General features: G+C 32.0%; 2 protein-coding genes across 5 annotated transcripts; one reads left to right on the top strand and one right to left on the bottom strand.

Annotated features, from left to right (window-relative positions):
- Positions 1–87: 87 nt before the first annotated feature.
- Positions 88–16589, bottom strand: LOC110998111 (sialin). The gene is made up of 7 exons (XM_022266572.2): positions 16409–16589; positions 7367–7496; positions 5882–5972; positions 2941–3177; positions 1295–1600; positions 655–1176; positions 88–372 (listed from the first exon to the last, which is right to left on the bottom strand). Exons 1-7 carry the CDS (start codon positions 16434–16436, stop codon positions 154–156), a joined length of 1533 nt encoding a protein of 510 aa, XP_022122264.1. The 5' UTR covers positions 16437–16589; the 3' UTR covers positions 88–153.
- Positions 16590–17448: 859 nt separating this feature from the next.
- LOC110998130 (2-hydroxyacyl-CoA lyase 1) lies at positions 17449–27060 on the top strand. Of its 4 annotated transcripts, none has more exons than XM_022266594.2 (12): positions 17449–17573; positions 17779–17897; positions 17975–18116; positions 18763–18920; positions 20337–20483; positions 21013–21235; positions 21919–22079; positions 22871–23056; positions 23945–24130; positions 25051–25153; positions 25641–25773; positions 26555–27060. In XM_022266594.2, exons 2-12 carry the CDS (start codon positions 17850–17852, stop codon positions 26772–26774), a joined length of 1707 nt encoding a protein of 568 aa, XP_022122286.2. In that variant the 5' UTR covers positions 17449–17573; positions 17779–17849; the 3' UTR covers positions 26775–27060. The 4 variants fall into 4 exon arrangements, with proteins under 4 accessions (XP_022122286.2, XP_022122284.2, XP_022122287.2 ...); XM_022266592.2 differs by having other exon boundaries at positions 17569–17677; XM_022266595.2 differs by lacking the exon at positions 17449–17573 and adding an exon at positions 17593–17660.
- The last annotated feature ends 239 nt before the right edge of the window (positions 27061–27299 follow it).

The following is a 27299-nucleotide window of genomic DNA, read 5'->3' as shown; positions in this document are numbered from 1 at the left end:
CGCTATTTGATTTGGTATACCTAATGTTAGAAATTTATGTCTGAAAATTTTATTTTATTAGCATTGAAGATACTACAGTTTTGTATAGCCTTTCGCAAAATAACCGTCTGAAGCCCCAGTCAAGAAATACCTAAAACAAATGTCAAACAATATCTACGCGCGGGTGACGCTTAAAGAGGTTTCTTTTGAGTCTTTCACATCGCCGTTTTTTGTATCACCCATGTCCTTGAGGTTATCAGTCTTCTTGTCTTCATCGGCAATGAAGTTCCACGATTGTATGTTACCCGTTCCGAATAGAATGAAAAATATCGCAGCCACTATGTATACTGAAGCACCGATGAAGAATACGGGACGCCACTGTTCGAAAGTGTTCTGGAAACAATTTGAATTTGTCAAATGCTGGTATGAAGTAATCTTTGTAAAGACAAGGAAAAAAATGTTTTTCTGCCAATAAGTACACCTAAACAACAAAGATACTATAACTATTAAGGGAATAATGAATCATTATTTGTAATTGCTAAAGCTTGTTTGCCATAGGCAACATCTTTTATTTTAATAATTTTATTAATTAATTTTAAATCTTGATAATCAAAGAACAAGAGTTCGAGTAAGCTATGCATGCTTCACGATTTGTTTTATAAATAAACAACTCACCCCATTCCTCGTGAAATACGCAGTGATCATAGGAGTAAAGAATCCAGCTGTACTCCCGATAGCGTTTGCAATGCCATATAGAGTTCCGGCATAATTCGGTGCTAAATCTTGATGATTCTGAAGATTTGTCAACGTCGCTGCCCCATTTAAGCCCATTGACATAGTTATTAACATCACAGACAACGTTGTTGAACAACCAATGTATACCATGAGTACTAGTAAAACACCTGGCAGTATATGCGAAAAGAGACAGAAGAATTTCCGTATAGTTGTTGTAGTCATCATTTTCCTTGCTAATATACAGTCTCCCAAAGAACCAAAAACAGTAGCCAACAGCATTCTGGCGAGATATGGAAGCGCCGATATAACACCTGCTGCTTGCAGTTCGAAATTCAAAACGCTCGACACAAATTTCGGCCCCACAGTCATAACGAAATAGAGGCCCCAAACGTTTCCATAGTGTAATATAATCATTGCTAGGAATGGAAATGATGTGCAGATCTTCTTGAAAGGTGGTAAACCCTGAAAGGAAATATTATCCTTAAGCACTTGTATACAATAATCTCATTTCTAAGATTGCAAACAGGAAGGAAACAAAACTATTTTTTTCGCTAACGCTAATTATATATAAATATCTTACCTTGGATTTCTTGACCTTGTCTCCAAGAGCGTCCATGATATATTTTTTTTCATCGCTGGATATTCTGGGGTGTTCATTTGGGGTGTCTGCGACTAGGTACCACCAGAAACCACACCATATGAAACTCAATGCGGCAGGAACATAAAAGGCAGATGCCCAGCCAAATTTTTTCATTAATGGCCCCGTGAGAGACCATGTTGCGACAATTCCCAAGGTCCCGCCCATCATCGCACTCACAAACTTCCCCTTTTCCGCGGGGGGCGCCCATTGTGCTACTAAGGCGTGGAGAGCAGGATATGTGAAACCCTACAAAAAGGTATTATTAACTAAAAAGTTTAATACTACTACTTAATTGTTATTAGGAAATCAATCATTATTACGATACGATAGTATCATATAACACACATATATATTTATGTGTGTGTGTTATATCATATAGTATGTATTTCTTAGGATTAATAGATTATCCAACAGCAAAATATATTTAGGTATAATTCGATCCTCTTTTTTTATCAATTGTTAATTGACAGATCTGTGGCCGAGCTAGCCAGCATGGGAGTGTCAAAATCTCCACTTTCCTAAAAATGAACTTTATTTACTTAAAAGGCGGGTAGTTCCTAATATTAACGTGCATCTACTAAGACAAGACTAACTGCTTATCATAAAAAAAATCAAGTTCCAGGGTGGTTTTAAGCAAATTAAACTATAGATTAGATTCAGTAACGAGCCTGACTCCAAGACGTCAAAATGTAATGGATTTTGACATACGAGAGACAACCCGCGTTAAGTCTGTGAATCTCACCATTCGTATTGAGGTTATATTGACAAGATACTCGCGTGTGAATATATTATAGGTAGTATATTCCTTGTATTTTTAGGTACATACTGTGAAATATAGCGTGTCAAATCGAGTACAATACATTATTTATCACAATTTACAGTCTCACGTGGATGTTAAAACAAATAATTTTGTACATATAAGTACTTGTGTCAGTTTACCTATAACATGTGTGTTATGTGTTATGCTAAACGATGACAAATTACAAACAATTACAGTTTACAATAGAAGTAGATGAAAAAAGTGTTTCTTCTAACAATTAATGTTCAAGGCCCTAACTTAAATTTGGTATTAAAATTAATAATTTTGAAACAAAAGTAAACTGTAACTGTATATAGAAATGACGGTTTCACAATATATATATATTTATAACTAACAATACAGTTCTGGAATAGATATGGTTTATCAATCTATAAAGTATTTAAAGGACTATAAAGTATATTACATACAGTGTAAAATCTCATTCAACTTTGTCATGCTGCATTAGTTGCTTTAATTATGGTAATAATTCGACTTAGGGTCCTTCAAGTAAAACGTAAACAGATTTACTGTTATTCCCCCCCCCCCCTTCTCATATCAGAAATAGTAAACAAGGTTCTCAATAATAAAAGTACATAAACTTATGATTTTTTTGTTGAAATCCTCGAAAATGCATCTCGTTGTCAAGCATAGACAATGTCTGGGAAACATTTAATAATTACTGATGACGCAACAAGAAGATACGGTGTACCTTGCCAGCCTATATCGCTTACGTAATATTTGAACGGCCCCTATGTAAAAAATCTATTAGACTAAAGCCAATACTTACCCCAGCACTACCAAGGAAGAAACGAATTACAACTAAAGCGGTGTAACTCATTCTAGCAGCAGCTGGACTCAACGCAGTCAGGACCCCACTGATCAACACAGTCACAAGGACCACATATCTTGGACCCCATCGTTCCGCTGCCATTCCACCAACGAGGGATGTAAAAGGATAGCACCAGAAATAAGCTCCAATAATTGTCCCTTGCTGGTCCATCGTCCAATTGAATGTTTCTTTGCTCTAAAAAGAAACGTTTTCTTAGAAATTTTGTGTCTCTTTTGAATTTATCCAGAGCAGTGTTGGCTTTAGCGTGTGACTCTCATACCTGAGGTCATAGGTTCGATGCCCGGCTGTACACCAATGGACTTTCTTTCTATGTGCGCATTTAAGATTTGCTCGAACGGTGTAGGAAAACAATGTGAGGAAACCGACATGTCTTAGACCCAAAAAGTCGACGACGTGTGTCAGGCACTGGCTGATCACCTACTTGCCTATTAGATTTATAAATGATCATGAAACAGATTCAGAAATCTGAGGCCAAGGCCAAAAGAGTTTGAGGCGCCACTGATTTTTTTTTAATTTATCCGTTCCACCTTTCCAACACAAAAATATTGCAATACTTATTATTTATATTTCTCGCTTTTTAGTCATAGTTCGTAAAAAATCTATTAGCTGCTTTGTTTGACTATTGAAGGTCAATTCGTTTTTATTGTTTATAGCTGTATGCTTTTATTATAATGGCCGTAAATATTTTCAAATATCGAACTAAACGAACTTTTTTTAAAAATCGAATAAATAACGAACTTTAATAAAATTGTTGAACTAATATGTATATTCCAAAAATGTTCTGAACTTTCAAAATATGTTTAAAGTCATTGGTACATATTACAGAAAATTCTTTTATAATATAAAGTAGTAGTTGGACTTCTGTGACACTGTTAGTACTTAGGCGACTCTAAACCCTGTGATCGTGCACTCAAATCACTACTATGTACGGACTTCTCTTTAAGAAAGTAATCATAGTAAGTAAATAAATAAATACTAATAAAAGCGGCATGTCTCATAGCGATCCTATCTTTGTGTTAGGCACAGAATATTGTCAGACTGCCTACAAAATATACGTCATCTGAGGGTAAAACCTTAAATTAAATTACTATAATTATTTCTAAATTATTTTGGTTATTTTCTATTAGCAAGGGGTTTTCCCTCGCTCAAAAATTCTCGCCAAGGTAACAGATTAAAAACAGTTGAACAACTTTTTATGTTATATTTGTCTATGGCCGATCATTTAACAAACACGAATCGTTATACCAATATGTTAAAGGTTAAACGTTGATCTCATAACTGATCATAAGATAAGCTAAACAAAAAATCCCCTGTTTTAAGAATTCAATTATTTTTCGGGATTCGAACCAAGGTCATCTTGCGCATGTTGTATTTATATATATATATATATATACCAGAATCAAATCAAAAACATATATTTATTTAGGTAACACATTGTACACTTATGAATGCCAAAAAGAAATACATATTAAATGCTTCTCCTACTGCCACATCTCAAATGGCGTAAAACCCCCACCCTTTTTAATCGCCAAGCGTATGATTTTACAGTTTACACAATGTTTGTAAGGAACTGCAACCATCACACCATGTTCACATGACATCTTAAGTAACTAATAAAAATAAAATAAATTAAAAACAAAAATGTGTCCTATATCAGCAGGAGCATGGTGAAATAGAAGCATGCACCTACATTCTCATACGAACAACAGGCAAATACATAGTCAAAGTAACTAACATCAACGCATATACTAATTCAAGTCCGACCAGTCACCACCAGTCAGCCATCCGTTTGAGTCGAGACAACACGATATAATTTTACTCGAAAAAATTTACGTCGATAGATGACATCAATGGACATTGACCAATGATTAAAATTCCTTATAAAGTAAGTAGTAAGTAAATTATTTATTTAAAAAACCAGTGGCGCTAAAGGCTTTTCAGGTCTGGGCTTCAGATTTCTGTATCTGTTTCGTCATAATTCGTTTTCTCTAATGGGCAAGTTACTGATCAGCCCTCTGTGTCTGACATACGCAGACGACTATTTGTGTCTAAGGCATGCCGGTGTTAAACGCGTACAATAATCACAAGATCATTGGCGCACAGCAGTACCTACGATATCAGGGAGGAGAGTCGCACGCTGAAGCAAATAAGGCCGAAGCCGATTTATATAAAAAAAAACAAGCCTAATACTGAACATCAAAGTAAGTGCGGCAACGTCGCATCATGCAATATTCGGTATACAAAATTAATATACAGAAATAAATGAGATAACAATTACATCGCGAAAACTGTTCCGTTAATTTTGAACTAGGCAATATAATTAGTAAGAACTAATTTGATATTTCTGTAGTTTTCTTGCGATCTTAAAAATATTAACAGAAATGTTTGGTAAGTGCGACAACGTCGCATCGTTGTCCGATGTCTGATTGTATAGAATTTATAAAATAATTATGTCGTGAACTATTGTGTACAATTGATTAAGTTTCGGACTATACACTATTGTATAATGTATTTATGTTGTTGCCATTACGCCCATACCTAATAATCTTGTTTAATAAGTATTTTGTTTGTTTTGAAAATTGTTTATAATTTATTTAAATAACAAACTAAAATGTACAAAATCGCCCGAATTAACAATAATTTAGTAGTTTTGGCAGCGTCGCGATATCCGTTATTGATAGTTTAGAATTAAATTAAAAATTTTTTAGCATTTAAAAATAATTTGCCTAGTTTTTACTAATTTAAACATAGAATTTCTAAGTACTGATTGGAAATTGACGAAATGTTTGTTCTTCAAACCTAAAACTGATCTGTTTTTAATGAGTTTTAAGCTGACCAGATAAGTTTTAATTCTTTGTAATTTCATTTGTAACATTACCTGTGTTCGTAAATTTGTAGAGTCCTCCATTGTCATATTAGCGTTAAATGTTTCATTTGCAGCCCTTAAAGAAGCACACTGCGATCTTTTTCTGAAAAAAAAACGTAAGTGTCACTAATGACGTTTCAATAAATTGAAAATTGACATAAAGCAGCCGAAAAGAGGGTAATTAAATAACATAAAAAGTTGTTAAATGTTTTTTTTTTATTAGTAGTACTTTTGATTAAATATTTAAATTCTTCATCCAAGTGTTTTGCGTCATACACTCATACCCAATCTTATATAGATATAAAATTCTCGTGTCGCGGTGTTTGTGGTTAAACTCCACCCCTAAATTTTTTTATTTATTTTTTAGACTTGTTCGTTTTCATTTTTTCACGATACACCATACAAAAATACATGCAACCCTAAATTTTCACCCCTCTAAAATCAACCCTAATTTTTATTTGTTAATTAAAATTTTTATTTATTTTGCAAGACTTTTTTTTATTTTGTCATGACTTAGAATAAAAAATTTCTAAGTCATGACATAATAAGGTTGCAAGGTGGCAATCAAATATTATAATTGTAGTAGAATTAAAAATGTTTTTCCTAGAAATATGCCAGGTCAGCTAGTATTCATATAGAATCTTTGATAACAGGTGTATTATAAACATAATCATTCAGTTATTCACCCTTATTAAAACAATTACTATGACATACGCGAAAGCCCGTAATAAAACGAATAGGCGTATATAATTGATATTACGTTCTAGTTTGCTTATAGTAAGAATTTAAACGATCGCATCTCAACGTTTGCAAATACTTACAAAAAACCAGACACTGTACAACCTTTTATTACTTACATTTTGTATCTGTTCCGTTTTGTATTTTCTAATTGGCAAATAGGTGAGGCAAATATCAATAACACATTATTTTTCATAATGTCAAAAGCCTATTACTCGATAATATAAATAGAATAAACCAGTGGGTTTTATGAGTTCCTTGCGCCTTATCAGAGAAACCATTTAGCAGTGGGTATATATGAACTTATACAAACTCATCAACTTTCGCATTTATGACGTAGGGCTATTAGTTTTAGAATGTTGTTTATAAACGGTAAACATTTCCAACATATATAGACAGGGGTCTATTTTTCTCTTATACCTTTGTGGATTTTTGGGCTGTAATGGCTTAAAAATAATGCGGGTAGCGCGACAGAAAGGAAAGAAAACGACGTAGCGTCGCCGCTTTCGTAGGCCATGAGGACTAATTTTGAAGATTTTCGCGTGTAGTCACTATGTGACGTCACCGTTCGAAGACACCTGTCAGGTTTTAATGCTTGGGAAGTAAGCAAAATGCTTCTAGGATATGTAAAAGCATTTCCTGAGGTTAAAACAGAACTATTAGATTGACTGCGACCACCAATAGCTCGCTTTTTCAATACCGGTGCACACGCCTATTGTTTGCATTCACGCGGAATTGAATGCTTTGTGAAATACTTACGAAGCAGACGTTTGCGGTGGCTCAGGAACCATTGCTATTAGATTCAGACTTATGTTTACTCTTAGCATGTAGATCACCCAGCAACTTGTGAATATCATCAGCCATAGATTCAGCCTCACGGGTATAACGTCTGAAAAGAAAAGAACAGACTTATATACTATAGGCAATAAATTGTTAAAGTTTATTATCCGTTTGAACTCACGTTCCATAAAACTTAATTTTTTTTTTAATTAAATGGAAATAAAAAACCTTAGATTATGCATAACGCGTATGATTAAGTGTTATTTATTCTTTTTGTTTATATTTCGTATGTTGAATGAATGAATAACTTGACGTGTTTTACAAAATTCATACCGTAGTACCTAAATTTGTTAATGTCGAAGATGCATGCATGCATGGTTTTAATCTTATATATATGAAGATTGTATTTATACCGACTCCGCTGTGTTGCGGTGTGCGATACATGTTAACATTTCTTTTGAAAATACGAAGGTTAATCTATTAAGGAAAATGAGAACCTAAAAATGTTCTTTATTATATTAAAATAACGACAATATTTAAATAAACGTAGTATAAATATCTAACCACAAAGTTTACCACATAATACTAACTGCAACACATAGTTCGATGTTTCCCATCAAGTCTCATTGTGATGAATGATAAATTTACTATATAATATATCCATGAATATATAGAAAAAAATAATATTTCACACAGCAATATTTAAAGTGACATTTTACATTGTCAATATATAGAGGAATAAGAGTAAATTGTCTACCTATGCCATACCATAGCCTAAAAATTTACGATCCCCATTGTACTTCTACCATTATTTTAAGTTCGTATCGTTATTATTTGTAATAAGAGTTTCTTTAAATATCTTCTTCCATTTTCCTCCGAATTTTTACAGCCTACGTGCTTAGTTGTCGTTTTTTGTTCTGACAGGGTTTCCATTGAAGGATCGTTTAAGTGATTCTGTTCTTGTCTAATCAAATCGTCAAATCACCCGCCCATTTTAATGTTACATTATATTACAACTTTTACAGAGATAACTTTGGTTGTAATTATTATTTAAGCTTTTATACTTAATTGATATATTACTGAAATGTACTGTTTTAGTTTTGTTTATCATTTATGTATTTTCTTAGCGCCAATTAACATTTAACGTACGTTAACGTTTCTCTATCGTAGTGCCTATGAAAGGGGTTAAAAACCGGTGCCTCATCATCGCTTTTTATGTTGAAGCAAGAGCAGAACGCTAAAAAGAGGCCGTTCAAGTATGACGTAAGCACTGTAGGGAGACGAGGGGTCTTGATTTTGTTATTTGGTGATTACAAAAAAGTAATAAGCACAACAGTGTGAAGAGGTGTGTCTTTCTATTTTGTAGGGGTTTCTGAACCAACTGACTGGACGGCCTAGTATTTTTCTACTGTAGAAATGGAATATATATATAGAGCTGTTGGTCTTTTTTTTAATCAGGTGAAAATGCACTTATGTATGCCACAGCAACGTATTAATAAATTATTATCATTAGAACGTAGCAATACGTAATTACAAGTGGTCTAGTAATTCAACATCGCTGTTGGTCTATGCTATGTTAGCTCAGCTGAGGCTGTTTGGTGAGCATAGCTCTGCCTGGCTTCAGTGCTTGATGTTGAGAACTTGTATATTCAGCCCTTGGTAAAACTTTAATAGCGCGCTTCAGTTTACGCCAAAATTAGTATTTAGTAGATGTCGCTACAAAATTTAAACGTATATTTGAGGGTTTTAAAATGGACTATGTATACATATATAAACAACTATATACGATAATGGCTTTTTTAAGCATTGAGAAGAATTAAATTGTTTATACACTAAACTTTTTACAGTGCAAAAACTTTATATTTTTATAGCAAAAAAGAAAACAATGAGAATTTAATAGTCGTTAATTGTCTAAATCTATTCACATTTTGAAGGAACTAAATTAACAATGGATTTTGTATTTTTTGCGTTCATATTAAAAATGATAAAAATCCAGTGTCAAACGTTTAGGCTTCCTATTACTTCAAAATACTGAAGGTCGGCAGACGATTTCCGAAATTTATAATCTATAATCTATGTAATCTTTTATTGGTAATCCAACTGTGCTGCAGTGTTCGCTCTAATTCCTGTTAGCAGGTCGTAGGTTCGAACCTGGCTGTGCACCAATGTGACTTTCTATGTGCGCTTTTAAAATTCCAGTTGAGCCCTGATATTGTAACATTTCGATGGACTACATTTAAAAGGAATAAAATCTCAACATTTGACATTAAAATAAAAATATCATTATTTGAGTCGATACATTTTACCTAGAGATGCAATACATTAATTCAACCAGTATTGAGTAGAAGTGGTGAATTTTGAGTAAAATAAAAGGCAATATATAAATCAGGACAAGATCTGTATCAAAAGGATTATTCTCACGCATATTTTTTATTATTCTGTAACGAAACAAAGATATAAAAACACATAAGTAAAACGTCATTTTGAATTTTAAATTATTACTAGTAACACCAGGCATATAAAATACGCAAAACAGCAGTACCTACAGTATATTTTGATAAATTATACAAATCAATATAAATGATTTAATATATTATGTCAGAGAGAGTTGTATAATAATAATAATAATAAATGACGAAGGTAATTGTCGGATAAAGAGTTGACAGCAGCTAAGCTGACATTGACACCAACATAATAAATTCCCGTTAATTTAAAGATCTATTAATATTGGCAAATAGAATAAGATTATGTTACGTTAAAAGTAATCATTTATCAAATAGAAATATTTATTTATTATTCATGTTTTTTTGTAAAACAGTTCGGAAACCCGATCTTGCATTTTTACATATTAACTAACCAAAAATACAAGTATTTCATCAAAAATTAACATGTATTATCATTTAGGTTTACGTTTGTACCTACAAAAACTTCCTAATCGCAATTTATAATATTATTGGAATATGCTTTACTGCATAACATTAAGTCCTTAGGGTCAAGAAAAGCGAACCAATTTAAAAATAAACGGCAACGCACTTGCGAACATTCTGACAAGATTAAAGTCCATGGGCAGCAGTATTACTTAACATCGGGTTCCTGCCCGTTTGCCCCCTATTACATAAAACAAAAGTTTTATTTAATAGAATTATTTGAAATTATTATTACACATGTGCGAAATGTTATATAATAAATTCATGAAAGAAGTTTTATTTCATGTTCCTCACATCAACATTAACTATGCAAAAAACTCAGTTTTGTATCGCGCAGCCAGGACATACAATGACCACTATTTAAGCCTTGACTTGTTAAGGCTATCGCGGAATGTGGTTGAAAAGTGTATTAAGAATATCCATAGCGCAAAATCACCTGCATCATGAGCACACCCCATATACACTCCATCGCATACATACCCTCACTTTCACACTACCACACAACACAGCCAAATTAGGCTTATTTAAATAAATTGAATCACACTTAGTTCAATGTATTGTATACTTTTTGTTTGTTTGTTCGCTTTTGTAAATCTTTTAACCTTTTTGTAGTAAAATGTATAATGTACTCCATCTTTGGCTATATTTTCAGTGTAATTGTTTGTTACAAATAATTTATGTTAGCTGTAGGATTACGAAATAAATAATTAATTTAAACAAAACTATATAATCTAACTGGAATTGTTTCAGCCTTCAGGCTTTGCCAACACAAGGGCTATTGAAATAGTATTTGAATGTCATGGCGTATTATTTCGTGGCCTCCACAAAGATCACATCCGTATAGTATAATGACCATATTATTGTTACGTACTCATAAGAATAGGTAAATACTACGTGTTTCGGTACAAAACTAGGACTATAATTCGAACATTTTGTAATATAATATGTCGTATTTAAAAATATTAAAAACAATGGAAGGCCGCGACATTTTTTATAGAAAAATCGCTTATATCATTATGATTACGAACAAAATCAAAAAGGTTCAGGATGTTACTGTAATTTCTAAGTACATTTTACGATGATTTTTTTATCACTGTTGCTACGGTTGCTGAAATGGCTTGGAAGCGATAAGAATTCGGAGTTTTTTAGATTTAAAAAAATCTACTAAGTCTTAATTAAATATAGTTATTGCTTCTAAATCTTCAAGGAAATTGATGAGCAGATGATCTGTCGAATAGATGGAGCACTTTAGCCCAGGGTAGCCTAAAATAGAGTGCCTATGGCATAAGACCATAAATGGTTCCAAAAAAAAAATTTAATCTATTCTTTAAACTCGCTGCTGTATAAATAATAATGTACAAACACTCAGATCGATTAAGATAAAAATCCTATAAAAGCACGTGTTGAGAACTGTAATTGAAATTCTTTTATCGTTAAAACGCAACGTTCGTGCCAAACAACCAGTTGATAACGAGAAATAGGTTTCCTATAGCTAACAACGTTTAGACAAGAATGCATGTACAGTGGAAATATTTGTATTTTCATACTGTTGAAAATTAATAGCATACGAAAATTGATAGCATATGTTAGGCACGGCTTCTGGCTATACTACCAAGCGCATTAAGAAGTACCAACTACTACTTCTTAATGCGCTTTTTATGGTGTCTATAATTTAGTCTTGGTTGAAATTCTTAAATGCAGATTACAATATTAATATAACTCGACGTCAAATTCAAATTCAAAAATCATTCATGTAGGTAACATAATGTACACTTATAAACCTCAAAAAAGTTAATACATTAAATGCTTCTAATTTTCCATTTACTGCCAGTTCTCAAAACAAGGGCGTAGAACGGAAGAGAATAACTGGCAATAAACTCTCCGTCACTCTCTTTTCGTCTCTATACTTTTCAGCAATCAGTCAGTATAAAACTTGCACATCAAGTTAATTATACTATCTACCCACATTTAAAGTCATAATTTTGGAATAAAAAACGATATAGTCCTATCATTATTTAAGAATGTCTTTAATATTAAATCCATGTATAAACTTAAAAATAATAACTGGTTTACGATGTGTAATTTGTTTGTGACATGAATCAAATCAAACTATGTTAAATGGTCACTGATCTATTGTTGCTAATCAAACTCAGTACCCAAGTTGTTAAGTGTTATTTAAGGTGTAATATTAAAAAATATGTCAAAGCTAACTATTTTACAAATAAATGCAAGTATTTTCTAAACAGGGGACTGTTTGATTGCTTTCACTGATTGTCTGTCGTATAAACATTGAAAGAATGTTTTTGAAACTCGAGTACTAAGAATTGTACGTATTGTATCCAATCGAATACGAATACATTCATGCATACGATTTTACGAAAAAATGTATTTCACTCACAATGTACCACGAAATAATCTAATATATAGAATTCTTGTGTCGCGGTGTTTGTGGTTAAACTGCATATTGGGTAGGTCTGAGAAACCGACAACGTCTATTTTTCATCCCCCTAAATGTTAAGGGTAATCCACACTTAATTTTTTTTTTCAATTTTAGATAAAAAAATACATATAACCTCGAATTTTCAACCCTTTACAATCAACTCCTATTTATTTGATACTTAAGGAGTTTGAGGTTTGTCACTAGGGTAGCGTAGCAAAAGTTCCATGTTGTTGTGTACTAAAAGTCAGACTTGGCATTAAGGAGAAACGAAGTTCGCGGGGGCAGCTAGTTTTCTATATGTATCTACATTGTCACAACCATTTCTGTTATAGGTACATAAAGTTTTATTATTATTACAATATTTGTATTTATGATTCGTAAATTTCCTTGTTGCAAGAGGTAGAAATGGACCTCCATATTTGCTGTGCCAGAGGTCAAAAGGGTTAACGACAAGATCCGATTCATCAGAGAACTGGGTTTGATACAGCCAAGATAGTTTCTGTTAACACCGTGTATACCTCAATCCCTTTGGAATTATACTATAGTTTGTTTAATTATTCTAACGGTTTCTTTATTTTTTTTAATAATTTACAGTTTGCACAGTACTTGCAAATAATAATCTATTAGTTTTTCTGAAATAAAATATCACCGAACTACTTACCCATTTCTATCAGTTAAATTATAATTCAATAGTTTATCATTAAATACAAGGACGGGTTTCACTATAATTAATGAGTCTAATAAAAACAAAGTACCTACTTTACTCCATATTACTATATTTTTTTTATTTATCAATTTATATTCTACAAATTATGTAATAATATCATTATTCGGAAATGCATTACAATTATGTTGAACATAAATGTTACAAATAATTAAAGGAAATAATACTTATTTAGTTTTCACTACTAACGTTGAAAAAAACTTGTTCGCTTAATACTTATTTTGCTTAAGATTGTTTTATAATTTAGATGCTTAGAAAAGGTAGATTTGAAGCCGTCTTCTAGAACCGAAAGAGGTTATGTAACGTGTGATTTCCTTCTGTATGTTCGTCTCTCGTTAATTACCAAAAATACCGTTGTACCCCTTTTATATAATATAGAATACTTCACAGTACTTGGTGGTATTAGCCTTCTGTTTGCTAATCCTCGCACATTATGTCTGTGCGCTATCTATATCTATTACTTGCTTGTACGGTAACGATCGTGAGGAAACCAGCATGGATTTGAGCCAAAAATCAAAATGTGTCAGATAGAGGGTTAATCACCTAAATTGTCCATGAAATACAAATGTTTAACAGATATAATCTGTGCCACAGACTACTGGATTATTTAGTTTTTTTTAGTAATCTTTATATTTATTTTAAATTAAACTTAATAAATAATTTATGTTACATGTAAGGAAATTGAGGCTTTATAAATATAATTTAATAAATAAATAAACCTTATTATGAGCATGACATAAGTATGATGTAAGTATTTAATTAATACTTTTTAGTCCATTTATTGTCTATATTTTTTGTTAGTAACAATGTTCTTCCGTGGCGTGTTTTATAGAAAGCGAGCGTTCACCATATTTGACAATAAGATAATTATACATTTATGATAATTGCGTTTTAATTTGTATTTGGTTCAGTTTCCTTTATAGAAAACATAGAGCAGTGTTGGCATTTTAGCATTGGCTTTGAGAACGTAGCTTCGATCCTCGACTGTGCACCAATGGACTTTCTTTCCATGTGCGCATAAACATTCACTTGGGCGGTGAAGAAAACATCGTTAAACTTTCATTGAGACCCAAAAAGTCGACATTGACAGACACGGCTGACCACCTACTTGCCTATTTAATTGACAAATGATCATGAAATACACACAGAAAACTGAGGCCTAGACCTAAAAAGGTTGTTGCGTCAATTATTTATTTTTTATTCTAAAACTAATTGAAAACAAAGGAAAAGTGAAATAAACTGTAGATAAAGGAAAAATTCTGTTACGTGCGTGATAAAGCGATTTGACGCGTTCTTTAAACGCAAATATTTTACAATGTTATAACAATTCATTATAATTCACATAATGTAAATATATATCGAATGTAAATTGTTTATATATGATTCAACATATAAAAAAAGAACATGCAGATATCTTAAGTCAGGTATGCCTTACGGGTGGAATACAAGTGTAAAATAAATGCCATCACATGAAGAAAACCTTGCAAATCAGTTCTACGGAGTCGATTATTCAGTACTTAAGGGACCTTCTGTCTTAAGTTACTTCGTAATTAGTTAACCTAACAATATATTATTGTGACAATACAATATTTTTTTGTTATCGATAAATAGATTGACAATAACGATTCAAAAACAAAGTGTCAGGCACAGTATACTATAAGAGAAAGTGAATCCTTTATCTATTACTCGCGTCTATGGATTTCAGGACCTGTTTAACAATAATTAACGACAAGTTTGTCACATACCGTTATCAAGATCCCGAATTTGCATTAATGAGCAAGCCGCCATCATAAAACTGGCTAGTTTATTTGATAGGATTATAATAACAGTAATTTATATTAGGAATATATAAGCCTAAGTTATTCTGATAAATTAAACTAACACTGGTTTTTTGTCAATCTCAGAACCAGATCTCCTACCCCCTTTTTTAGTGAACTGCACCGAGGGTAATACTTATGCCGTTGAAACCCTGTTAGAATGCGAGAGCGTCCCCAGAGCATCTTTAACTTGGCTTTATAGGTGGTTTAAGTGGTGCTCACCCAGTGTTTTAATAGCAAAGGTTCTGATGTGGTCCTCCATTCTAGGGTCAAGGTCTATAAATCCCTATTAAATTGTTTATTTAACGAATATGTGTTTCGCACACATACTACACCTCTAAAAAATTCACACTCTGATGATTCCTAAAGAATTTCAAATCTTTTTCTTATTTTCAGTTACCAAAAAAATTTGAACCCACGAATAAAAGCGTAAATAAAATTCCCCTTAGAAACAAGTTTAGTTATAAAAAGTTTGCCTTGTCACAGGCATTTATAAATTACCAACCGGATTGGTTAGGCTAGATTTGAATATAACAAGTATTATAATTTTATACAAATATTCGCAAAAGACATGCTCATTCGCGGTATAAAAACCCAGGGAAAACAAATGATTACCCACGAATTTGCTATTGTTTGTTAACTTAAAACTCCGGTGGGAAGAAACAGAAATATATAGAGAATCAGAATGGCCACACCTATTATGTGCCCTAATGAGTAGTTAAAACACGTAAATGAACGATTTCATCGTGAATTAAAATAATGTAAGCATTATCATTTCCCTGGGTAAAGAAACCAGGCTCCACCGTTTAGATATACGCCGTTAACCATGCTGTGATACTTTAAAATATACAATCGTTTGATGAGTGCGTTGTTAAAAGTGTTATACATTTACTTAATTAAAAATTAAAAAGTTACAAGATTAATTAAGTCGTAATGCAAACGTTGGGTTAGAATAAAAATTACCGTACTTTCCCTACTTAAGCATTTTACTTTAAAACATTTAGTGTGTTTTAAAATTGAAATTAAAAACTAACTTCACAAGGTTTACAAAAACTGTTAATAATCATTTAAATGTGGGTATTCTGATTATAAAAACAAGTAAAAAAGACTTACCAAAAAGTTTAATATTAATCACTGCCATTTTCGATTTTTTCACTCTTATAAAATTATAAAGAAATATCACTTCATACTGTGACAATATTATTGTCAAATGTACTGCAAGACGCGCGGATAGTTTGCGAGTGCACGATTATATGTGATGCGCGGCCGCAGTTTACAGCTAGTTCAAACTTGAGCCTGCGAAACGGACGTAATTTTGTCAACAAACTTGAAAAAAAAAGCAACAGATTTACATTGTTTCCGTGTTAGTTGTTTGATAATGGACAAGTCTATTTCGTAAATATTATATCGTTAAAGACACGTAATGGGACTGACACCTTTATGCATTTGTTTATCTCATTTTACAAACGCTAGTTGAGCCTTCTGTGCCGAAGTTTCAATTTAAACAATACATAGTTAAAAAGCACTTATTTATCGATGATGCTTAGATACTGGGAAAGACTGTTTAATAATATGTAATGATTTAAACAGTAAAGTTATTTATTAAAAGTGCTGTATTATTTATATGTGTGGTAGTATTACCATAACTTTAGAACATAACCTACAATTGATTATCTAATCTATTAAACAAGTTTTCGTATATACTAATATAAAAAAGTAATAATTGGAGATGTACAATAAATTAATTATCTAATTTAAATATCTATAAACTGTATTTGCTCCTTAAAAGTTTTGGTATCTAGCATTAACATTAACAAGTTTGTCTTATTACTATTACAAATAAGGTTAGGGTCAAGATAATTAAAATTATTGCAAATATAATTTCTAAAGCGGCGGGCTTTTAACAGAAACGCCATGTCCCCGTCACCGTCAAAATTGCTAGTCACAGTTCACATAGTCTGGCTCGTCGACTGATGTCGGCTGTCATCAGTCATCGTTCATAGTGAATGTCAAGAACTTGATAAAGCCCGTGTCACAGAAAAGGATCACCTGGAGTGGCGCTAGTTTCTAAATGATTTCGTATTTTTCCTTAATAATTTTTAGTTCTTTAAAAATCCGTAGAACATTTTTCGTGAGTCGGATTATGTTGTGATTAAACTTTTTATATTTCAAAAATCAAAACCTATACTCTACAGACAAACTAATCATTATTACGGTCTACATAGTCTTGAAATTATATATATTTTAGTCGTTCCAGATACATAAATCTTATAACAAGGTATAGATTTTGTTATTTAATTTGTATCCTTATTAGCATACACTCAGAGCATAAAATTAAATTACTAAGTGGGGGAACAGCTATAAAGTATAGAAATTCAGCAGGTTTTATTTTTACTTACTTTATCTTAAATTGTTTATCGCTAACTACAGGACCACTGTTCTATTAACTCGGTAGTTTGATATTTTTATTATTATGTTTTTAGGACGTGTACTTCGCACTACTCCAATAATACTTAGGAGATATCTTCACGTATCGCAAAAGTTGAATCAAAATATGGGCATTGATGGAAATAATATATTGGCTGAAAGCTTAAAGCGACAGGTGAGTAATTCCGCATAATTGTAATGTTCTGTACTATGTTGAATTTAATTTTCAATGCTTAACAAATTTCTTTTCAGGGAATAGAATATGTGTTTGGAATAGTTGGTATTCCAGTAATAGAAACATCCCTAGCATTTCAATCGGTTGGAATCAAATATGTAGGTATGCGGAATGAACAAGCAGCAGCTTATGCAGCCCAGGCCATTGGATATCTCACAGGTATTTTATTACTATATAATTTTTCCGCTACACTTTTTATTAAAAATGTGTATGTTATTATTTTCCATGTAATTACACAATTATCATATCTCTGTAATTAACAAGATTATAGATACATGATATAAATTTTATTAACATTTAATAATAATACTGCTATTTTTACAAGTAAATGATTAGCCTAGCTAACCATATAATCTAATACTAATTTAATTGTATTTATTTAAAAACCTTAGTTTAACATTAATTTATTCACTAAACCAAACTGTCAAACATATTCTAGCTTAAGTTTTCCAGGTATTAATAATACATTTATAAAAATTATTATTACATATAATTTTGAAGTATCAAGAAACTTATATTTTTTTAACGAAATAGATTACATTTTGGAGTAGAGGCCACAACAAAAATTGGATAAATTAATAAAAGATAAAAAATCACAAAATACAGAAAGTAATATTGCTATACAAAATACTAAAGTTAAAATTCCATTGATAAAATCCTGAATTGAAACTGATCCCTGTGATCACCTCACAGTTTTTACATATTGTTATTATGCAGAAGGCAGATAACTTAAATTAATAATTTCAAAAAATCCTTTTTTATTTGTAGAAAAAAACAAACTTAATTGTAATTTAAATAACTTCAGGAAAGCCAGGAGTATGTCTTGCTGTATCAGGACCAGGCCTTTTGCATTGCATTGGTGGAATGGCAAATGCTCAAGTGAATTGTTGGCCACTGTTGGTTATTGCTGGCTCTTGCCCAGAAGATCATGAGGGCATCGGGGGATTCCAGGAATGGCTACAGGTAATTATAATGTGTGCAGGCTCACTGAATTTAAAACTTTATTAACAGTTTTTAATGATAACTATTATTAATTGAATGTATGTTTTAAGCATTGGTGTAGAGTAACAAAACAAGGAGATAGATAGATATTTATAATTGCAATATCCATAATAAATTAAGTATAAGTTTCAGAGCAAAAATATCTATCTGTGCACAGATGTATTTTATGTGTTTCTTAGTTTACCTTAACTCTATTAAAATCGGTTAATTCCAAACATTTGGAACATTTTTATCTAAATTTATAAGATTGATATATGTAAATTCTTAAGCTTAAAAAAATTACTCTCTATTTTACTCTTTTACCACCAAGTACTTATATAAATTATTCAAAAACTAATTATGTAGTTAACCAACAATTAATTCTATAATTAGTTTTGTCAAGGAGAAATAGAATAATGTAATTTTCTTTTCAAATTTCAAGTTACTCCATCATTGTATAATTACATATTAATACATTGCCTACTCAGTGATAAGATGGAAATTGAAAAAATATTTTATTTCAGAAATATTGTCCTAATCAATAGATTAGATAATAAGCTTAAATAGGATTATTTTTACTACTATTACATAAACTGGTATTTGATTGTGGGTACAAAACTTATAAAATGCTTGCAAACAAACAAAATTCCACATTTTTAAAAATTGATTTCTCCTGATATTTTGAAATAGATGTTACATTTTAAAACAATAGATTAATATTGATTGCAATAGATAATACTGTCATTTTACCGTATCATCAATACAGTTTTATTATTTTATAGTTGCAACAGAAATGCATCTTTGCAATGCAAATCAGAGTAAATTCAAAAAGTTACAACAGGTGTGCCCTCTTATGGCATTGCCATTGCAACAGTGACAACTGACAGCGTCAGGTTTAGCGCATGCGCTGTGATGTGCCTTTTGGCGCCATTTGCACTAGTTAAAACAATATTATATCGTGATTCCGTCGCGTAGTATTTTAATTCTAGCTAGAATGTATATTTTTTACAAGAACAGTTATAGTTGTGATAATATCGGCCATGAATAAAATAGTCACTCAAACAACTATACCATTTACAAACTATGTTTTATTTTTATTGTTTATTAATCTATTATTTATTGTGATTTCTGTGCTTTTCGTTTTAAATAAACGATCTTAAAAAAAACTTGGTGCCTGAATTGCTACACTACCAGTATAGATTTTAAATTCCTTAAAAACAAAAGTTTAAAAAAATCCAATAAACATAAAAAGACACAGTATATATACTGTTAACTAATTTAATTATAGAAAAAATATTTTTACACCTTTTCCCACTTAAATACATAAATGTTGTGGTACAACTACTATGATACATAAACCTAATTCCGCTTAATCATAAGCATAACATTCACATATAGGTGGAATCCAGCCGTCTTTATTGCAAATACGCGGTGAGACCTCCATCACCGAAGCTGATTCCTTTACACGTCGAAAGAGCTGTTCGAAGCGCATGTGCTGGCCGACCGGGTGTCGCATACCTGGATATGCCGGCTACTCTACTAACGGTAAGCTTCCAGAAGCAAATAGGAATTAATTTCATTAACACAGGTCTTAAACTACGCATTAATAAAATCATCATGGGATTTGGGGTCGTTACTAGCCTAAATTTTTTTTGCCACCAATGTCGCGTTCTAAGTTTTAACATGGTAAGGAAATATTTGTCTTCTCAAATAAAGACAACACACACAGATATGTAATAATATATACAAGAGGTTAACATTATACTACACTTTATCGAGGGGATAATTTAGCATAAAGAATTAATTAATTGTTAATAAAAAAAAATTATAAAATTAAATAATTAGCATAATATTTATATAAAATATTGATTTTTATAAGTGACAATGATGGCAAGATGGCGTCGCACCAAAGTGATTTCGATTGGTGCGACGCCATCTTGCCTAGACAATAGACAAGCATTTTGGCGGCATTAAAATTCTGAATGTTTAACGTCAGAATTCTAATTAAGTATATGCTGTACATATATTTTTTCTAAAGTCACTAAATAATCTGAATAAAGTTATTTAATTTAAGGCAGAGGTGGATGAAGATAAAGTACCGATGGACTTCTATAACGCCGGCCCGTTGACACTTGCGCACCCCGATCCGAGTTTAGTAGATCGCGCTGCGGAGGTACTATCAAAGGCAGAGCGCCCACTGGTGATTGTAGGCAAAGGCGCGGCTTATGGAAGAGCAGAGGAGCCTATACGGAAATTGGTGGAGAATACAAAAATACCCTTCCTGCCTACACCTATGGGTAAGATTTTCCTTTCTCATATCATAATATGATGTTATGATAGGCTAAAAATGTCAGCGAATTGTAGTCACAAAATTGATATTGACAACGTCATTAGCAAAAATCGTCCTTTGGGTGAAAAGCGAGCAGAAGACCACTAATTATCTTAAAAAAATTAACTTCGATTGATTCATACTAATTACTGCTATAGCTTAAATGATGGCCAGCAATTATAGTGCCCTTTTAATCACAATCTACTAGTCCCAACTCGGTCCCACCCTGAACCATTGTCCAAATCCAAGATGGCGCCTAGATTCACCACCGTCATAAAAAACTGACCCTGAAGTTAACTATAATGAACATATTAGATTGTTTTATGGTGAGCGTCGATTTTTCTACAAACGTAGAATATGGCAACAGATAAACATTTTGAAAATATTTTTAACCTTTTACGACAAATAAGTTTTTCTTCTAGGCGTGGACACACATTTTGTTTTTGGTAAAAAAAACGAACCTTTCCGTACTTGATCCGTTTGACGTAAATACACATTTGTGTGTAAAACAGATCAAAAAAGGCAATCGAGTGTCGCTTTCCGAATGTGTAAACTGTAGTCTTTTTTTTTAATGACGGATTTTATTTATCTGAACAACCAACCTGATAGAAGATTTTAAAAAAACGTTGTACTACTATTGATTGGTTAAAGGCAAGGGCGTGGTTCCGGATGAGTCGCCATACTGTGTGTCGACTGCTCGTACGCAGGCCCTCCTCAAGGCAGATGTGGTACTACTCCTCGGGGCTAGACTAAATTGGATGCTCCACTTTGGGCAAGTGCCACGATTCGCGCCGGACGTCAAAATTATTCAGGCATGTTTTTTTTATTTATAATTATAATAAATATAAATAAAAAAATGTGAGCCGTCACGGGACGCCTGGTAGATGTGAAACATCGACATTATTTTGTAAATGTAATATGCAGAAAAGTTCAGACTAGTAGGAACTAATAGGAACTAAATATATCATAATGATAAAATAAAATATTACGATTTTTTTTCAGATAACGATGACCTTGTTGAATAAACATTATTTTCATTAAATATTTTTAATGTGAAATTTACTACTGCATTTAGACTGTATATCACATAGCGTGGCGACGCGTCGCCACGGCATGCGTCGCCACGCCAGAAATCGGTTTTACGTGCGGCTATACATGTTTCACATCAATAATCTTTATTTCTTTACAGTTCAATTCAAAATCATTTATTCATATAAACCACAATGTACACTTATGAACGTCAAAAAAAGAAATATACATTAAATACTTCTAATTTTCCATTTACTGCCAGTTCTCAAATCAAGGGCGTAGAACGGAAGAGAAGAACTGGCAATAAACTCTCCGTCACTCTTTTTAATCGCCAAGTTTTTTTCTTTTCCACAACGTTTGTAAGGTTGAAACCATTACACTATAGCCTCCTTTAACCATTTTCATATGGTTCCATTTTGTTCTAGTTTAAAGCAAATATAAATCATATCACTGGTGTACGCTATTACATGATAAAAGTCCATTAAAATCCTGGTCCTGGTCCATACCCTTACAACTATCAAACGATGGAATTGGCCATATTTATCCAAAGATTAATTCCTTATAACAATTTCAGGTGGATATATCACCAGAGGAATTCCACAATAGTGTTAAGTCTGAAGTCGCTGTACATTCCGATATAAAACCGTTCGTACATGCGCTTGCGCAGAACCTTGCGAATAAGAAGTTCTCCCTACAGCCAAGTGGTGGCTGGTGGCAGGCACTGAAGGAGAAACAGAAGAAGAATACTGAATTTGTCGAGGTAAGAATTCCCATTCAAAATTGCACTCTTTTGTCTCTTTCTCTCACATTGTCTTTAATCCCTGATTGAAAGGGATAGACTAGTTACGGTGCTTTTGTACTTGTTTATTTTTTATGAACGCAAGGCTGCTAATTACATATTTCCTGCGCGTACGCATATATGGATTAATTATCGCGTCCTTAAATTTCTAATTTTAATAATTATTTATTTCTATTTGGACCACAAAATTAGATCAACCACGTGTTATACAAATACACTTCCATATTAAAATGGTGCCATCCCTATATTATACAAAAAAAAATTTTTAGCAAATCAATTATAAAAACTTATTTATTTATTAATTTATTAAAGTACTCCTACAGCTACTCATGAAACAATATTAAAAATATTTATTTTATACACAAAACCCAAAACGGAATACACATTCAAATATAAATATAAAGCACAGTTTTAAAATGCACAAACTCATACTAAATTCTAAATTATAAGTTCTAAGATTGATTGATTGAGAGATTATAATATATCTAATATATAAAATTCTCGTGTCGCGGTGTTTGTGGTTAAACTCCTCCGAAACGGCTTGACCGATTATCATGAAATTTTGTGTGCATATTGGGTAGATCTGAGAATCTGACAACATCTATTTTTCATCCCCCTAAATGTTAAGGGTGGTCCACACCTTTTTTTTCAATTTTAGATTATTTATTTTTTATGATACAGCATTTAAAAATACATACAACCTCTAATTTTCACCCCTCTACGATCGAACCCCTATTTTTATTATGAATTATATACATGGCAAAACGACGTTTGCCAGGTCAGCTAGTATTTTATATAAAGGAACAAACAAAGCCATTCTTAGTAAAAGATGCCAGAGTTAATTTCCAGGCTCAAGCAAACGACAAATCACTTCCGTTGAACTACTACGCCGTATTCAAGGCTGTGCAGGCGAATATACCTAAAGATTCCATTATAGTGAGTGAAGGAGCGAACACTATGGATATTGGAAGAGGGATGCTTCTGAATAATCTTCCGAGACATCGGTTGGATGCAGGCACTTTTGGCACTATGGGGGTAAGGTGTTTCATAACTTACTTCACTTCACTTTATTTTTAATGGCGACTTCTGTGTCAATCACAATTCCGCCAATGTCACGTTCTAAGCATTATCACGGTGAGGATAGATTTGATGGATTGAATTAAATCTAAGCAGAGTTACCCAAAACAAAAATGACTTCACAAAAAAAGACAACACACACAAAGTTTACATCAATCACAGATATATAATAATTATTATTTATATAACCTCTTGTATATATTATACAATATATACAAGAGGTTAACATAATACTACAAGTTATGGAGGGGAGAATCCTATAAGTTTAATTGATTAACAGAAATAAATTTCCCTAACATTTTGCCGATAGGACTGGATGGGAGGGAAAGAAGGGAGTTAAATTTACATGGACGAGGGAAGTTTGGAGGTAGATGGTCAAATAACGAGTCGTTAATTAGAGAACAGTTAAAAAAGTTTCATAACTTACACTAAGCTTAATATATGAAATTAAGTGACATTTCTGACAGTTGGCTGGACTTTCCATAGTTTTTAATTTTTTTTATTGTTTCTCAAATTTTTACATTACATAAATGAGAATGAGACAACTTTTTTGACTCGTTACTTCCCTTATCTATATATAAATTCTAAAAAGAATAGCTATGAACTTATTCTATGCATGCGTGTTTGTGTGTGTATGTGCGCATGTGTGTGAAATTATTGTATAACAATTGGAATTTTTTTGAAAAAAAAATTCAAATACAAAATGTTCATGAGTTTTTGAGCTGTCATTAAAAGTTTATTTCGTCGAAACAGGAAGTCGCCTATAAAACAGATCTGTTTTATAAATATGGTACTAGTTCTGTGAAGTTCACCGGTTCCTCTATGTATACTACTTATGTACTATGTATACTACTACTATGTACACTGATTTTCTTAAGGTGGGTCCGGGTTTCGCAGTGGCAGCGGCCATGTGGTGTCGGGACCACGCACCTAACAAACGCGTAGTTTGCGTAGAAGGCGACTCGGCCTTTGGATTTTCAGGTATATTCATAGTTCTCCAATCTACCTATATCATCAATAACTTTTTGAAGTGAAACATCCATATCATTCGGATAAAAAATACCGTCACATTTTTCGGTTACGCGTCACATTTTTCCGTTACGGTTACCACGGTTGATTCGACAAAACAAAAATATATAATCACGATATCAATGATAGTAATAATGCTGTTACAATTAATTAAATTCTAATTCTGTAAAATGGAGTTAATTAATTTACGAAATATGTATTATATATTTTTCAGAATTTACATTTACAATTTTATTTAACTGAGAAATTCTCTAATTTAACTTTATTTAACCAATTTCTGTAAAGTTGCATATATTAGATTATTTAAAAAAAAATAAGGTCATAAAGAAGTTTCACTTCATACGTGTGTACACTTGTATACGTATACGCACACATTTTTATAAGCTCCATTACTCGGTCTTCAATCCCGGTCAGCACTCCTATGTAATTGTCATTTCAGGTATGGAAATCGAAACGATGTTCCGTTACAAACTGCCTGTCATTATCGTTATTGTAAACAATAACGGAATATACAGCGGGTTTGATAAAGAGATGATGCAGGATATACAGGGGAGCGGTGATGTCGCACAGTGGTAATTATTTTTATTATTTGTAGTGCAATAAATTATATAATCTTACACTTATTAATCTTAACCTATCTATATTATATATAATGTCATCTGTCTAAGGTCAATATTATCTGTATTTCAAGTCTTGAACGCTGTCAAATGTCAAACTTTATACAGAAATAGTGGTTTTGGAACTAGGTTTTATTTTGACGTTCTAGATTGGACCTTAGTAAATTTGTTTGATGTTCTTGCTTCTATTCCACCACACTATCATTTTTGTGTGCTATGTATTTAGTATTAAATAAATAAATAAATATGTATATTATAAATATCTCAAAAATTACTAAACCAATTTAATGGATTGTTCTGGAATATATGATTTTAAGCAAAAAGAACACACACACTTAAAAGCTTAAATATATCATCACACTAAAATAAATAAAATAAAAGTAAAAATAATTATTGTTTCTCAACTTTTATGTTAAAACATGAGTATGAGATAGCCCCCATAAGTAGTCAGAGACACTTGTCTCGACGGTTGACTCGCTACTTCCCTTATTTATACAAATTCTCATAGTTTCCCCTCATAGAATTACTATGAACTTAAATGTTACCTAATTCCAACATTAACCCATTTTTTGAAAGTCCCTTTAAAATTCACCTCTGGATTAGCTGGATAAATAAATTTATACTTTTTCAAAATTTCAATTAAACTGCAAATTCATTTATATCTACTTTTTTATAAATATTATAACGAAATATCCTTCTATTTTGGTAAGATTGAATAAATAACTGTATTTCTCAGCACGCCACCAACCGCTCTATCCAGCGAAGTGAGATATGAAAAAATGATGGAATTGTTCGGTTTCTCTGGACATCTCTGCCGCACCACCCAAGAGATTGAGGCCGCTCTTAAGGAAGCCGTCAAAGTGACAGATAGGCCCAGCATTATTAATATTCTAATCAATCCACAGGCAAACAGAAAACCACAGACATTTAATTGGCTCACTGAGTCCAAATTGTAAATTTTTGATGTTGTGTCGAACCCTTAGAAAAAAATATGAGATTTTTAAACTATCACATGTAATACAAAAATTATTTCTAAATGGGACCAATTTTAGAGTAATTTAATAATTTTTTTATTGATCCTTGAAAACACATACAGGAGTAGGGTACTTATAAGGAAACCGGTCAAAAAACATTTACAAGATGAAATAATTGTGATAGAAATTAAATCCACAGCTCTTGGACTATTATACTTTCATTAGTCATTTATATAAAACATTAAGTTACTTAACATTCCTTTCATATTGAAAAATATCATAGGCAATCAATATTTTCAATTGAAATATGCCTTTTTTTTATTGATCCTTAAAAACACATACAGGAGTAGGGTACTTATAAAAAATATTACTGGTACAAAAAGATTTACAAGACAAAATAATTGTGATAGAAATTAAATCCACAGCTCTTGGACTATTTTACTTTCATTAGTGATTTATATAAAACATTTAGTTACTTAACTTTCCTTTCATATGAAAATATATAAG

The sequence above is a fragment of the Pieris rapae genome, chromosome 21 (genome assembly GCF_905147795.1).
Source record: "Pieris rapae chromosome 21, ilPieRapa1.1, whole genome shotgun sequence".
In the NCBI taxonomy this organism is placed as follows: domain Eukaryota; kingdom Metazoa; phylum Arthropoda; class Insecta; order Lepidoptera; family Pieridae; genus Pieris; species Pieris rapae.
The sequence above is the reverse complement of the archived record's forward strand: the minus strand, read 5'-3'. Positions and strand labels throughout refer to the sequence as shown.

Excerpts from the sequence above, each read along its gene's own strand:
- LOC110998130 (XM_022266591.2), top strand. The coding sequence starts at position 17,769 with ATGTTTTTAGGACGTGTACTTCGCACTACTCCAATAATACTTAGGAGA. Across the intron at positions 20,484-21,012 it reads TGCCGGCTACTCTACTAACG|GCAGAGGTGGATGAAGATAA; the intron begins GTAAGCTTCCAG and ends ATTTAATTTAAG. Across the intron at positions 22,080-22,870 it reads CGGACGTCAAAATTATTCAG|GTGGATATATCACCAGAGGA; the intron begins GCATGTTTTTTT and ends TAACAATTTCAG.
- LOC110998111 (XM_022266572.2), bottom strand. The coding sequence starts at position 16,436 with ATGGCAGTGATTAATATTAAACTTTTTG. Across the intron at positions 5,973-7,366 it reads CCACCGCAAACGTCTGCTTC|AAAAAGATCGCAGTGTGCTT; the intron begins GTAAGTATTTCA and ends TTTTTTTTTCAG. Across the intron at positions 1,177-1,294 it reads ACAAGGTCAAGAAATCCAAG|GGTTTACCACCTTTCAAGAA; the intron begins GTAAGATATTTA and ends ATTTCCTTTCAG.